Raw genomic sequence first — 13663 nt, 5'->3', positions numbered from 1 at the left:
CAACCTAAAAACTACCTTGATAAAAATGCAAGGGAAGTCTTATACAGTCAGAGAGTAGATAAGATATAGGAAAGTAAACCTCTAATGTTCGTCCAAAGTACCGAGATATTATTCCGATGCGACTGAAGGTCATCCAAAGCTGCAAAAGTGGTGTCCGGAGTAACACAATGCTTTCTGAGGTTTGTGAGAGCTGTCTGAAGGTCAGAGTGTGTTGGTGTGTTGATGTGTCAGTATGTCGATGTGTCAAATAGTATAAGACTTTGCGAAATGTCTGAAGTTCAGAACTATGCTAATCTACCAGAACTCAAGAATAAACGAGATGCAGAAATTGGCAGTGGTCTAGCCAAACAATTGTTCCAAATGAACAAAAGATCAATTGTGCAGTTACAATTATACTGAGGTGACTCTACTAACTATGACTCGAAGTACAGGAAGTGAAGTGAAGTATCAGTAGCCAGCCAGCAAGATTATATCCTATTTCCGTGAGAGACCAGAATCCATAGGCAAATCTAGTAGTGAGATAAGCAAGTCTGAACCTATGTAATAAGCCACAAGGCAAGCAGCAATGCAAGTATACATGTAATACACCACAATGTGTACCATTTATACGTATTCTGAGGCTCCCAACAGGATGTCAATGGAATTTGTCTGTGTAGCACTAAGATATAGTCAACATATAGATAGAATAAGGGAAAATGCACCAGCGAAGTCAAAAGGACGAGGATAGGACATGGTATGGTAACTCGTGAGGTTCGGACAGGCCTTGGAATACAAGGACTGTCTGTGGAAGGTTTGGACAAGTGCACATGGCCTTTTGGAAGGTCAAGGGAGGTCGAGGAATGGTATGGGACATAAGTATTAGATTGATTGGTTCTGAGCCCAGCGCTGCGACCATCATTACATTGGGAGTAATAAGGGGGTTGCAGAGTGTGCAATTGGACAGAGTCCGATGCAGGGTACAATAAGGAGGATGGCTTGGACAATTTCCGGAGCTGGAGGAGCAATGAGGAGGGATCACTTGGATGATGTCCAAAGCGAAAGTGGGGACAAGGTAGACTACTTGGACAATGTTTAAAGTAGAAAGGAGAAAAGTAAGGCTATCCAGACAATATCCAAGATAGAAGGAAGATGATGAGGGGACTAAGTCCAGAGTATCCAGAAATAGGGGTAGGAGTGGAGGTGGGTTAGTCCTTTGGAGATGGAACTCATAGGGAACTCAGATTTGCGACAAGAGATGAAGCTTGAGTCTATGGAGAAGGGAAACTTGGTTGTTAAGTAGCAATTGATAATCTAACTAAAGTACTACAAGTATTTTACAGGTTTATAAGTACTTCAGAAAGTGCTGTACTATTGGTAAGCAGAGTGTAGACCTGTGTTCTGGTAGTAGTAAAACATTAGTACAGATATCATGGAACTTGGGAGATGAGGACACAGTACAAATACCAGTGTATAGGGGTTGGACAGCATTTTCGGATGGATATATATAGGTTAGTGGAATAAGTGAGACAGAGATATCAGAAATATTGCACATAGCTGATACAAAGTCTGAAGCGCATATGTGAAGCAGATCCAGAGGTTCAGAAACTAATAGATGAGAGTTAGACAATGGATTCAGAATGGGTCCAGAGGTAACAAATAAGGGTGGAAAAGTGTTTGCTTACAAAGTCAGTACCTTTGAAGTGAAACAAGTGCAGGGACACTGAATCCCTTGAGATTACATAAGTTTCTCACTATAGAGACTTGTGACATTTGAGACCAGCTTCTTATTATATGTTACAAATTGACCAACTATGAGTTTTAATCAACGTCATTGTATAATTAAAACCATGTCTCAACAGAGTATTGTATATTCAAGAGCATAGTCCAAAGCAAAGAGCAAGTTCAAAGAGACAGCTGACATGGAAATGAGTGAACCATCCACCAGCTCAGAGAGTATCAAAGATATTGTTGACAAAAAGGTCGGTCTCTGCTCCGCTTAAGCAGCTCAAGCTTTCAGACAACACTTCTAAAAGTAAAGTCATTCTTAGAAGAAATCGTCTATTAATGACTTTAGATCTCAGGCAAAAATGCAAAAAAAAAAATGCAATCACCCCATCCAGCCAAAGACTCAAAAAGGCAAAGGCAGCTCCAGACAACATTCTGCCAGCTCCAAGAACACAAAAGCAAAAGGGAAGCAGTGTCAGAAATAGAAACTGACCTGCAGTCAAATAACATAAAGTACAGAAATCTGTCTACATATCCTGATTCCTTACTCAGAGTACTAGTCCCTTTAGTGATCAAGCTACTCATATCCATTACACCAAAAGATGTGATTTCTGCTGCAAAGATTCATGGGGATGTGCATGTAGGACCTGGTGTGGTTTTGGACTTTACTATTAGAAGACAACTCAGAGTAGGACTAAAATATCTGCTATTTCATCCTTATGACGACTCATTGATTGTAAATGTATATAAAGACTTTTGTCAATGTCTATGCTGGAAGATTTATTTCATGAAACAAATGACATTGGCCAAACTTGATGAAGTTTCCAACGACTATGACCCTGACTATGACTTACATTTACTAAGAGAACGGAAAGCCAATAAGTTAGAATTGTACATTGAGGCGGGTCTTGCTAGAGGGAAGGAGTTTGTGAAACAACACATGTCCTGCTTCAGGTCCTCAAGTGAGATCTATAAACCTTACAAGTCTCAGTTCCTAGATCTGACTTGTCTTGAAGCCATGTTATCTGTGTATAATTACATCATAACAATGACTGACAAGAATCTTGGCTGTGCGATCATCACGAGACAATGGTTCATAGATGGATGCAAGACATATCTTGATGATGGAAAGAATTATGAAATTATTTCTCTGGCGGAATGTCAACTCATCCTTGATGATGCCATAACAGCAATTTGGGAGCTCACTGACCTGGCAGAAGCTGCTGGAGCAACTGAACAATTGTGCAAATTTTTGATATTGAAATGTCTGGTGTAATGATGGTCGTGGCACTGGGCTCAGAACCATGGTTTTTCATATTCATGTCAACACCCAAAACATATACGCACATGTCTGAGCCACTCTGCATCAGACCTTCGGACATTGCATCATACAATCGCACTTCACGTGCACTTGTCCTGTCCTTCCAAATTAGCCTCACTAGGTGTGTAGTTACTTGGTTTCACATTTTCTAACATTCAGACCACTGAAGGTGAATCAACTAAGCTGTTGGTCAAATGGTAAATGCAAGGGGAGGGACACAAGAAGTTGATATAGTGATCAGTGTGATGCCTAGTCTGCTATGCTTGCAGGGACAAGCACATTCGATCCAAGGGGAAGCAAAGAAGACAAATCTACAGTCGCGCAGCAGCTGTGCAAAGTGAGCGACGTGCACACGAGGCGCGGGAACATGAAATGCAAAATGCAAAATGCAATGAGCAATAAATGAGGGCTCAATGAAAACAAAAGACTGCTAATAAATTCTAAATCTGGCTATGGACATCATGAGGGAACTCTACTAAGGTAAGGAGTGGTGTGTTCCTCTAAAGGGTGAAAAATGTGGACCTATATATGTGTCTCACTAAGTGAGCCAAGTGTGAGATAATGTATGTAATAAGGTATGTAAGTCAGGTATGTAAGTCAGGGTCGATGCTCTAATATGGTGCCATATCGAATAAAAGTGAAAATACATACCAGGGAGACTTTCTGGACAGTGGGTGGATGCTCCTGGATGATAGGGTGATAAAAGTGCAGGAAAGCGAGTGATGCGTGAGTGCAAAAACATTGCGTGAGGGTCGTGCGTGCGGAAAAGCATCACCCAATATGAAAATAGCTGGGAAAAGGCTAGGGAATGATGCTGCAAGTTGATGCTGCAGACCTGGGTGGTATGCACTGAAGTATAACATGTTGCAGACCCGCAATAGTGCGAATCTCTACACTGCATTATTACATGTCCGCAGCACCTCATGTTTTATTACATAGATTCTTGGATCTGAAATATCACTACTATTTTTGCCTGTAGTATTCCGGATTTATACATACTTACTTAAATACTCTGTAGTGACCCATAGTAATTATCATCCAGTAGTTAGGAGCCATTTCCTGACTCTGTGGATCACCCAGAACATTTTCATAGTCCTTAGTTGCATTGCGAAATATTACCATTCTTTCACTATCACAAATCTGCCATTTGTTATACTCGCAATACTGCTCGCAACCTGACACTTGTTACATAGTTTCCGACCTATACTTGTGAAGTCCAAAAGTCCAAAATCTCAGACATTACACTTTGGCTTCAGACATCAGATAAGTACCCTTGGACATCTTTGGATTACCTTTGAACATCATTTCATAACTTTGAACATTCATTATTTGCATTACTGATGCATTTATTCTACTAATACCATATAGCAATTCCTTTAGGATCAAACATACTTGTTCTGCAAGTATAGCAGACTAGGTCGTGCAAAAGATCTACCTAAATATTGTTGTCTAGGTAGTACCATTTCTGCTAAGCCCAGCAGAGATATACTCTTTACAGTGAGCTACCTATGCAGCTATAGTGGAGTAGGGATATATTTAAAAATGGTGAGACACTTCTGAAAGTGTGCACACAGTGCTCTACAAGCAAGTTAAGGTTAAGAATGCAAACACTGTACTATAGAAAGCAACATACCAAATATATCTACAACCTCAATTGAAAGGTTTTCTGACACATCATCTGAGAGAGGAGAGTGTTCATAATCTGCCTTATACCTCAGAAGAGCATCTGTTAGGTTGTTGTGTTGAGAAGCCCAGTCTGCAACTTGGTGTGCAATGCATTCAGAGTGATCATGGGTATCTACCCTTCTGTTGATGGTTTCTGAGTGAGTGCATTGCCCACAAACAAATAAGCAAAAACATACCTTGGTTGAGCTATTGTAATTTGCTCTAGTTGTTTATAAAGGGTGACTTCATCTCTCACATGGCTGACAGTGAAACCCTCTTCACCAGGAGGAGGCAGCATAGCATCTATGTTCATGTCATAGGCTGAAAAGTCAAAGGTATTGGATGGTGTTGCAGATGAAGAGCCTGGTCTGCTTTGATTGCTCTCAGCACCCAGTAGCTGCTCGTGTTCTCTTAAGGGAAGCTCTGGAAGACCATAAGTATGACTCTAACAAGAAGAAATAATTGTACTCTTGAGAAGTAAGGCACAAAGCTCACATGCATCTTCTTGTCATTGATGTAAGGCTCCAACATGAAGTGTCCTTGGTTTGGGGCTAATGTGGACAACACAATTGCTGGAGACACCACCTACAGAGTGGCAGATTTGCATATTCAAGGGCAATGATGAAGCTGCAGATATGGTTGATGATAAGAAGGGTATTGAGAAAGTTTTTTACATACTATGGTGATTTATTGCCTGATTGCAAGCAAGTTACACAACAATACCTCAGTTGTTATTCTAAGATGTAGTTATACCATAGAGTAGAAGAAATGATAAAAAAAAACTGGTGGAAAAGAGGATGATGTATGAGCTCATTGTGGTAGATGATAAGCTCAAGGGTGGTGGCACTGTACTGCTTATGTGAGGTGACAAAGTTGCCAAATCGAGCCATGTTATTAAATAAACCAATGGTGGCACACTAGTCTCATCACCAGCCGCCTTGTCTTGCATGAGAATTATGGTGGAATGTAGCTCAGACAAGGTGTCTGGTAGCACTTCCTGCAAAGCCAACAGAGAAGGCATTCAAACACCGACTACAACCAAATTAGGCAACCACAGTATTAGTAAGGAGGCAACTCCAGAGTATCAAATGAAGAAAATGCTACAAAAGAACAGATTCTGCAGTTGAGATACATGAGCGAAATACATTCTAATATGTAGTGGGACATAGTGAAGTGATCGAGCAAAAATCTCCCTGCACAATGATTCCAGTTTTCTCAAAACTTCGTAAGTTTCAATGTGGTGAAGTTGACCTGGACTATCTCGCACACCACAATGAAGAAAGTCTTGGCCATAAACCTTTCACATGGCAACTTGAGGCGGCTTCTGCAGTTCTCAAGGGTTACAGCATTGTGCTTGATGTTGGAACTGGGAGTGGCAAGACCATCTGTTTCTATCTGCCACTGTTAATAGATAAAACAGAAAGCATTGGAATGGTTGTTTCACCATTGACGGTGTTGATGATTGATCAGGTGTGACAACTTTTATATCACTGTAATGCACTCTGAGAGAGATGTGTAAGGCTGAGAGCACTAGCTTGAAAATGATTGTCATCTGTTCAGACATTTTGCAGAGTGTTGGTGCTAACAACCTGTATGCAGTAAGTAGCTATGCCTGTATTTAAAGGGAAAAGTTGGAATAAAATGACTGACTAGGATATTGTTGTGGGACATTTTCATTGTGTCATTGTCTCACCAGAGGTTGCTATATCCAAGGAATTTTGTACTGCTGTCTTATAAAAATCAGCTTTTAGTCAGCATCTCTGTGTTGTGTGCATGGATGAGGCACACTGTATCAGCCTCTGGGGTGGTACTTTCAGGAATGACTATGCAGAACTTGGCGTCTTGTGTGGTCATCTGCCTGCAAATGTCCCGGTTCTTGGTGCATCTGCCACTTTCCCAAGTCATGTCCTTGATGATGTCTGTGCAAAGTTGAAGATTGCAAAAGATCATGTTGCAGTTCGGATGTCAAATGCACGTCCAAATGTTACTCTGTCAGTCTGTGTCATGAAGCATCCAGAAGAATCAAAAGCCAACCTTGGGTTCACTATTCTGCCCAATACTACATCTTTGCTCGATATTCCAGTTCAGTTGGTATATTGTAATGACCAAATCACAACAGAAGATGTCATTGATTGTCTCTGAAAGTGGCTCCCTGAAAGAGTGTCATATTCTTCAGTAGCCTTCTACCATGTGAAGATTGGAACCAAGCACAAGCGTGAATTAGAAGAGGGCTTACAAATAGGAATCATCCGCATATTGGTTTGCACAGACGCTGTTGGAATGGTGAGTGATGATGCTGGTGTATAAGTTTTCATTGTAACTAAACCTACCAGGGATGTGACATGAGGAATATTGAACAAGTTGTCTTGTGAGGTCTTCCTCCCTCTTTCTGTGCACTAGTTCAACGTGCCGGGAGAGCTGCTCGTGACTTAACCCAACTTGGCAAGGCAGTCCTTATTGTTCCTACAAGTGTGCAGAAACAGGGCCTGACAACAGAAGATGTTTCTGTTAGCATAAAGGCCACAGTTACTCAACGTGAAGCAGAGAACTCACTTGATAATGACACCAGATTAAACTCAACAACTCCGATGCCAGTGAATGGCATGGAGATCACCAATGGCAATGAGGCTGTACTGGTTGGAGAAGGTATCTGTGTCAGTGGTGGAAGTGATAATGAGATGGACAAATGTGATGAAACCGTCACAACAAAGTTAAAAGTCAAGAAAAGGGGGCGTGGCACTTCACAGAGTTGCAGCAGTCTTGAAGCTTGGTACCTCACAAAATATGCGAACACAACTGAATGTAGACATCAAGTCTGGGATGAATTTTTTCTCAATCATACCAAAAGTATGTGTATGAAGACTTACATACATACATTCCAGTCATTCACAACACTTGTTGTCCAGAAAGGCTTCTTTACCTGATAAACACCACATGGTGTCCCCTCCCAAACACTCGATGTTGCGATAACTATACTTCAGAATGTTTTCCAATCGAAGCTATCCAGCTTGACAAGCTTCCTAGGCTTAAAGCAGGGAAGAAAAAGAAGTTCCCATCTGAACTTGAGGAACTGATATGCACATGTTTGCGAGCCTGGCGGGACAATGAGCTGCTGCAAAAGATTTACTCTGACTGTGTCTCAATTTCTGGCCCTACACTCATAGGAGATGAGATTATTGACCAGCTTGCTCCTCAACAGTAGGGCATTATGGTTGAATAGAACATTTTCAAGAGGCATGTCATGCTTTGATGCTGGTTTCTGATGCAGAGCAGTGACTTAAACAGCAGAACAAAGTTCACGCTGGACTTTTCATGTCATGCAAACAACTTCATCATACTCCTTGACATTGCTGACCCACTTGTCAAGGGTGTCAGCCTCAGAGCATATTTGGAATGCATCGAGAATGTTAGCAGAAAGGGTTAATATGAGAATTAGCTCCCAAGTTGGCCAAAATGGTGCAAGCTGCTTCACTTTCCACCTGATGGATATGGCCTTGCAACCGAGAAGACTGTTAACCCACCACAATGACCATGGTGATCTACTGTTTGCAGTACCCCAGTGCTCGTTTGCCACCATGCAATCAGTAGTGAGTTTGACATGAAAGAGGCCAAGCTATCTGTGAGTCCATTGACTGAGATTATTGAAGAGATCTGAGTCATCACGATGAAATGCTGAGGCCTATAAAAATCATCATCTGCTACTTATCTCTAGTGAAATAACAAAAAAACAATACCTTGTCGAGAAGCGAAATAGTCAGCTGTTCTCCAGCACAAAAGATGATACCATGCTTTTTGATATTGTCAGTTGTCATTTTGAGTGACTTTGTAATGATGGTGTTAATGACTTCAAGTGTTCCATCAATACTTGATTCATCAATGTGCATAGCAGGTAGGGGGATACTGCTCGGATTTGTGCACAGGAATCGGAAGCATGGATGGCGGTGGTAATATTATTGGCAAACTTCTTATGGAGAGCAGGAAATTTATCCAGTAAGATATCGCAGATATGCCATAACTGTAATCCTTCAATTTCCTTTACTTGGTTTGGTGAAGGCAGTGTGTCCATAGGACCAAAGTCCATGGCACGGAGACAAGTGGTGCAGCATGGAAGAAGATCAAGAGAGAGTTTGCCATATGATACATCATATAAAGGGATGAGGGTAGCTGTTGTGCCATTGTCAAAATGATCTTTGTAGTCTTTGTGTTGTTCTGCCACATGAAATACAATATTGAGATTGTCCCACACCAATAGGAATGGACATGTTTTGATGATCGCAACAATTTCCACTGCACATTCCTCTCCCAATCATCTTAATGGTGCATAAAGCCTTGGTATACAAAGATGTGATCCTAGCATGATGGAGGACATCAAACATGGACTGAGAAGCCCCACATGCTAGCAAGTACACACACATTGTGGTCTGAAACTCATTGCTTTGCTCATTATGAGCTTGTGCAAGCATACAAATAACAGTAACCAATATCTGTGTAGGTGATCAGAGTCAAGGTTGCTCGCAGGTCACATTGTGATTTGACATACTAAATCTCAGTCATGTCGCTCTGATGAGTGGCATTGATCAAAACTGATATGCCAGAGAAGTGTGCAGAGAACAGGTGCAAGGTGCTCTGCTTTTTGAAAAATTCTCGAAAGAGACCACCTGCTCAAAATTTCTGATACCTGACATGAAGCAGGGTGTAGAAACTCAGCAAGCTTTTGTCCTTCACTTGCGAGCAATTCAGCTATAAGCGACACAGCCCAAGGGTCAACAATATCAGGACATTGTTTTTGAATGCTCTCCAGAAGCAAATGTCCATGAGTGCCCAAGGTCTGTGACATATGAGCAGAGTGTTATTGATCATTTGTGTTTATCAACTCTAACATAAATTCAGCCAAGATACTGAAGCCTGCTCCCTTGATAGCTTGTAAGGCATTTCTGAGGCGCTGGACACAATTGTCTTGTTCCTTTTTGGTTGCAGCTTCATAATGTGCTGCTTCTTTCATTTGACTTTCAGCAGTAAACCTTGCTCGCTCTGCTGCAACCTCGGTGTCTGTAAGTTGATGGACTATGTGCCTAACACATTTTGTCGGAGGTTGATTGGGAGTAGAGATGTGGAACATGAAATTTTCATTTATCACCTTGCATTTGAGTGAGGTCATCATTGATGCAGTTATCAATATGAAGACATGTTGCATCGTGTATATGAGGTATGCGTCAGTCATTTACATACTAAAATAGGAAAGATTGGACATTGAAAATGTACTGTATTCTGTTTGAGGAAAGTGCTCCCAGTCGCCTTACACTGTATTACCCAGCACATCTTCTTGTCACTGTTGTGTAAGGCGACTGGTCACAAGTCTAGTGGCACACTGCTGGTGCTATATACTACATACATAAGGTAGAAAAGCTAAGTACAACTCTATAGAACCTGCCAGTGCTGCATAGGAATGCCTTCAGGCTTAATTAAGTGGTTCTTCAACAACTGTGAGGCCACTTTACTAACTGGGATATGTGGGAATAATAGGTGCAACACATCCAGTATGTCAAAATATGGGGTCTAGCTTTCATATCAGACTATCAAGGTATGTCATCGAATTCTATCAACAATATATTGACCAACATACCCTCTTGAAATTCCAGGGAGCTCAAAGCTATTGACTGACTCCCAAATCTTGACCCATCTGTGCGTGTATTACTATGTAAGACCTTATTCATGCTAACTCACTAGTGTTCCACATAGTTAGCACTGTAAGCCAAGGTAATGATATCTTCAAAGATAGTAACATTGAGGGGGCTGTTAGTGAGTTTGAAACGCAGCACAGTTGTAGTTATTATTGCGAGTGGTCAGTTTTTGGCTTACATCCTATTACAAGAACATCTAGATGCTTGGGCCCCCACCATTTTTCTCCTTATCCTCCTCATCTCAGCCCTTGTATCACACCCTTACCCCGACCTTGCTCTTGTTATCCTCGTCATCCTTGCATTCCCCTTCGCTCTCTACCTGTCGCTCCAGCAGAGCCAGTACATCTGGCTGGACTCTTTCTCTGATGAAGCATATCCATGCTCCGTTTCACCCAATGACAGATCCTGTGGACAGTCCCTTTTACCCTTACCATCTGAATGGTAACCTATGATATGATGCACGCTGCATTCCCTTTGCCCTGTTTCCTTTCTTGATCTATGACTCAGTGCGCAGTTGCACAATTGTGCCCCTGCTTGTTTCACTTCCTGTTTCTGATCTTTGACTCATTTCTTATCTGCATGTTCTGGTTCGCCTATGACTCACCTCGAATGTGCCTTCCTTTTCTAGTATCACCCTTTGACCAGTTCCTCTTCCGGTAGTACAAGATATCATCCACTAATACATTTCCTCTCCTCTATATAAACTCGCTACCATGTATCTAGTTCCTTAACTTGAATCTACTTAGTTCTTGACCTCCTACTCCTAACAAGAGTGATTCCTTCAGCCTAGCCAGCTGTCTATATTCTACTTTCTTATCTGCTCATCGCAGATAAGTCTCTAGTCTCGATCTTTACTCATCGACTTCGTTGTTGAGCAAAGCCCCTGTTATTAGTCGGACTTCTGTCCTTCTATTAACGCAGATCTTACGATTAACCTTCGGGTGTCGTAAGCCTTGGCAGATACACTTATCGTCGAGCCTCGCTTGATATAAGCTACCCTATTTGGACATAGGCATTAAACCTTGCTTGCCAAAGCTTTGCCAAGCAAGACTTCTAACCTTGGGCTAGCCCAAGGACATCCTCGACCATTGACGACACACACTCTGTTTGAGCGTCACCAACAGACACTATCCAAGTCCATAACACATCCTTTCAAAAAACAGCAGGATAGTGATGATGGGGACAACATTGAGCATACTGCCACTGGTAGCAACAAAGGTGGCACTGAGCATGGTGCTATTTGAAAACTTATATAGAAAACTTGTATATATGCAATGTCAATCATGATACTCTTGGTAACAATGTTCCAAATCCTAGAGTAGTGGAAAGAAATTGGTAAAAACAATGCAAACTGATGACTCAAAGGTGCACAAAGTACTCTTGCCTATTGTTATGACTTGGATGGTATCTGTTGGCGACGCTCAAACAGAGCTTGTGTCGTCAACGGTCGAGGACGTCCTTGGGCTAGCCCAAGGTTAGGGGTCTTACTTGGCGAGGCTTCGGCAAGTAAGATTTAACGCCTATGTCCAAATCGGGTAGCTTATGTCAAGCGGGTGCGAGACGATAAGCTAAATCGGCCTAGGCTTACGACACCCGAAGGTTAATCATAAGATCGTCGTTAATTAGAAGGACAGAAGTCCGACTAGTTAACAGGGGCTTTGCTCGTCGACAAAGTCGATGAGTAAAGATCGAGACTATAGGCTTATCCGCGAAGAGCAGATAAGAAGATAGAATATAGACTGCTGGCGAGGCAGAAAGGATCACTCTGGTGAGAGTAGGAGGTCAAGAACCAAGTAGATTCAAGTTAAGGAATATGTTACATGGTAGTGAGTTTATATAGAGGACAGGACACGTATTAGTGGATGATAACTCGTACTACCAAGAGAAGTAAACGGTAAAGGGTATGACCATAAAAGGAAGGCACGTTCGAAGTGAGACACGGGTGAGCTCTGAACGTGTGGAAAAGAAAGTAAGTCAAAGATCAGAATAAGAAGTGAAACACGCAGGGGCACGATCGTGCAGCTGCGGAGCTAAGTATAAGTCGCATGTGCGACTGCGCATCGAGTCAGAGATCAAGAAAGGAAACAGGGCAAAGGGGATGCGTCGTGCATCATATCATAGGTTACCGTCCGGACGGTAAGGGCAAGGGGACTGTCCACAGGATCAGTTAGGTGGTGGAACGGAGCATGGGTATGCTTCATCAGCGAAAGGATCCGGCCAGATGTACTGGCTCTGCTGAAGCGATAGATAGAGAGCGAAGGGGAATGCGAGGATGACAAGGATGACCAGGGTAAGGTCGGGGTAAGGGTATGATGCAAGGGCTGATACGAGGAGGATTAGGAGAAAAATGGTAGGGGCCCAAGCGTCTAGATGTTCTTGTAACACCTATTATGGATGCATGACCTGACTAAGGGAGCATGGCTGTTAGGCTTTCCATACTCTAGTCCCAATTAAGTTACCATTGGTCAAGGTTCATACCAACTTTTCTGCTAGGTTCCTTTATCCTCTAACTTGCATTCTAGTATACCATGGCACCCTGCTCTGCTCCTCAGCACTCTCAAAGGAACCATGTCCCATATCAATTCTCTTCTCACTATCCTGGGGTGCCATGCTCTGACCAATCCAGGCTTGCATGAGAACATATGCGCCATCTTAAGGCATGATGATTGGGGATGGATTTTGGTCTTCCTTGTCTTAACTTCCTCTTTCTTCCTCGTCATTTGGGGGTGTAATGTCTCCAAAGATCTGCTTCATTCTGCCTGTACTCATGATGTATTTGAGGGCCACTCTCATTCCTTTCTTCTCGTTCAGTAGGAATTTGATAGTGCATCTGCTTTTTCCGATTTTATTGCGCATGATGGTGCATTGGCACGTGAATGCTGGACATATAAGGAGGAAGTGATGGACTGATTCAACATGTGCTTGGAATTTTGGGCATTTTGGTGAGGGTTCTTTTGCTATACAGTGCAGATGTTTGTTTAGCGTGATGTGCCCTGTGCAGAGTTGAAAGATGAGTGAGCTGTGTTTTCGAGGTAGTGATTCTATTTTTTCCACAAACTTATTGGATGGTGCCGTGTGGTCTATGGATCTGATCATGGCATGTCATGGGGATTTGTATATAACATTGCTGGCCTCGTCTTTGAGTTGTTGGGCGTGGTTTCGCTTCATTGCTTCATTACTGAGTGGGAGTGTTCTGACTTCTCCTTTGCACGTTAGGAATGATGCCAGGAGTGTGCATCTTAGTGATGATTCTCCCCCTGCTGCTTTCTTTGCCTCCTCATCTGCTGCTTCA

The 13663-nt window shown here is 42.3% G+C and overlaps 2 protein-coding genes across 2 annotated transcripts; one reads left to right on the top strand and one right to left on the bottom strand.

The window, feature by feature from the left end:
• Positions 1-4620: 4620 nt before the first annotated feature.
• On the bottom strand, positions 4621-5221 carry EDB93DRAFT_1247790 (uncharacterized protein; the record flags this gene model as incomplete). The annotated part of the gene is made up of 3 exons (XM_041452635.1): positions 4621-4831; positions 4888-5135; positions 5186-5221. 3 exons carry the CDS (start codon positions 5219-5221, stop codon positions 4621-4623), a joined length of 495 nt encoding a protein of 164 aa, XP_041310452.1.
• A 1242-nt stretch (positions 5222-6463) lies between these two features.
• EDB93DRAFT_1247789 (uncharacterized protein) lies at positions 6464-7892 on the top strand (the record flags this gene model as incomplete). The annotated part of the gene is made up of 5 exons (XM_041452634.1): positions 6464-6781; positions 6836-6973; positions 7024-7058; positions 7107-7537; positions 7597-7892. The coding sequence occupies 5 exons, from the start codon at positions 6464-6466 to the stop codon at positions 7890-7892; spliced, it is 1218 nt and encodes a 405-aa protein (XP_041310451.1).
• Positions 7893-13663: the final 5771 nt, after the last annotated feature.

Source organism: Suillus bovinus (assembly GCF_016758785.1).
Source record: "Suillus bovinus strain UH-Sbo-P2 chromosome Unknown EDB93scaffold_11, whole genome shotgun sequence".
Lineage (NCBI taxonomy): Eukaryota > Fungi > Basidiomycota > Agaricomycetes > Boletales > Suillaceae > Suillus > Suillus bovinus.
The sequence above is the reverse complement of the archived record's forward strand: the minus strand, read 5'-3'. Positions and strand labels throughout refer to the sequence as shown.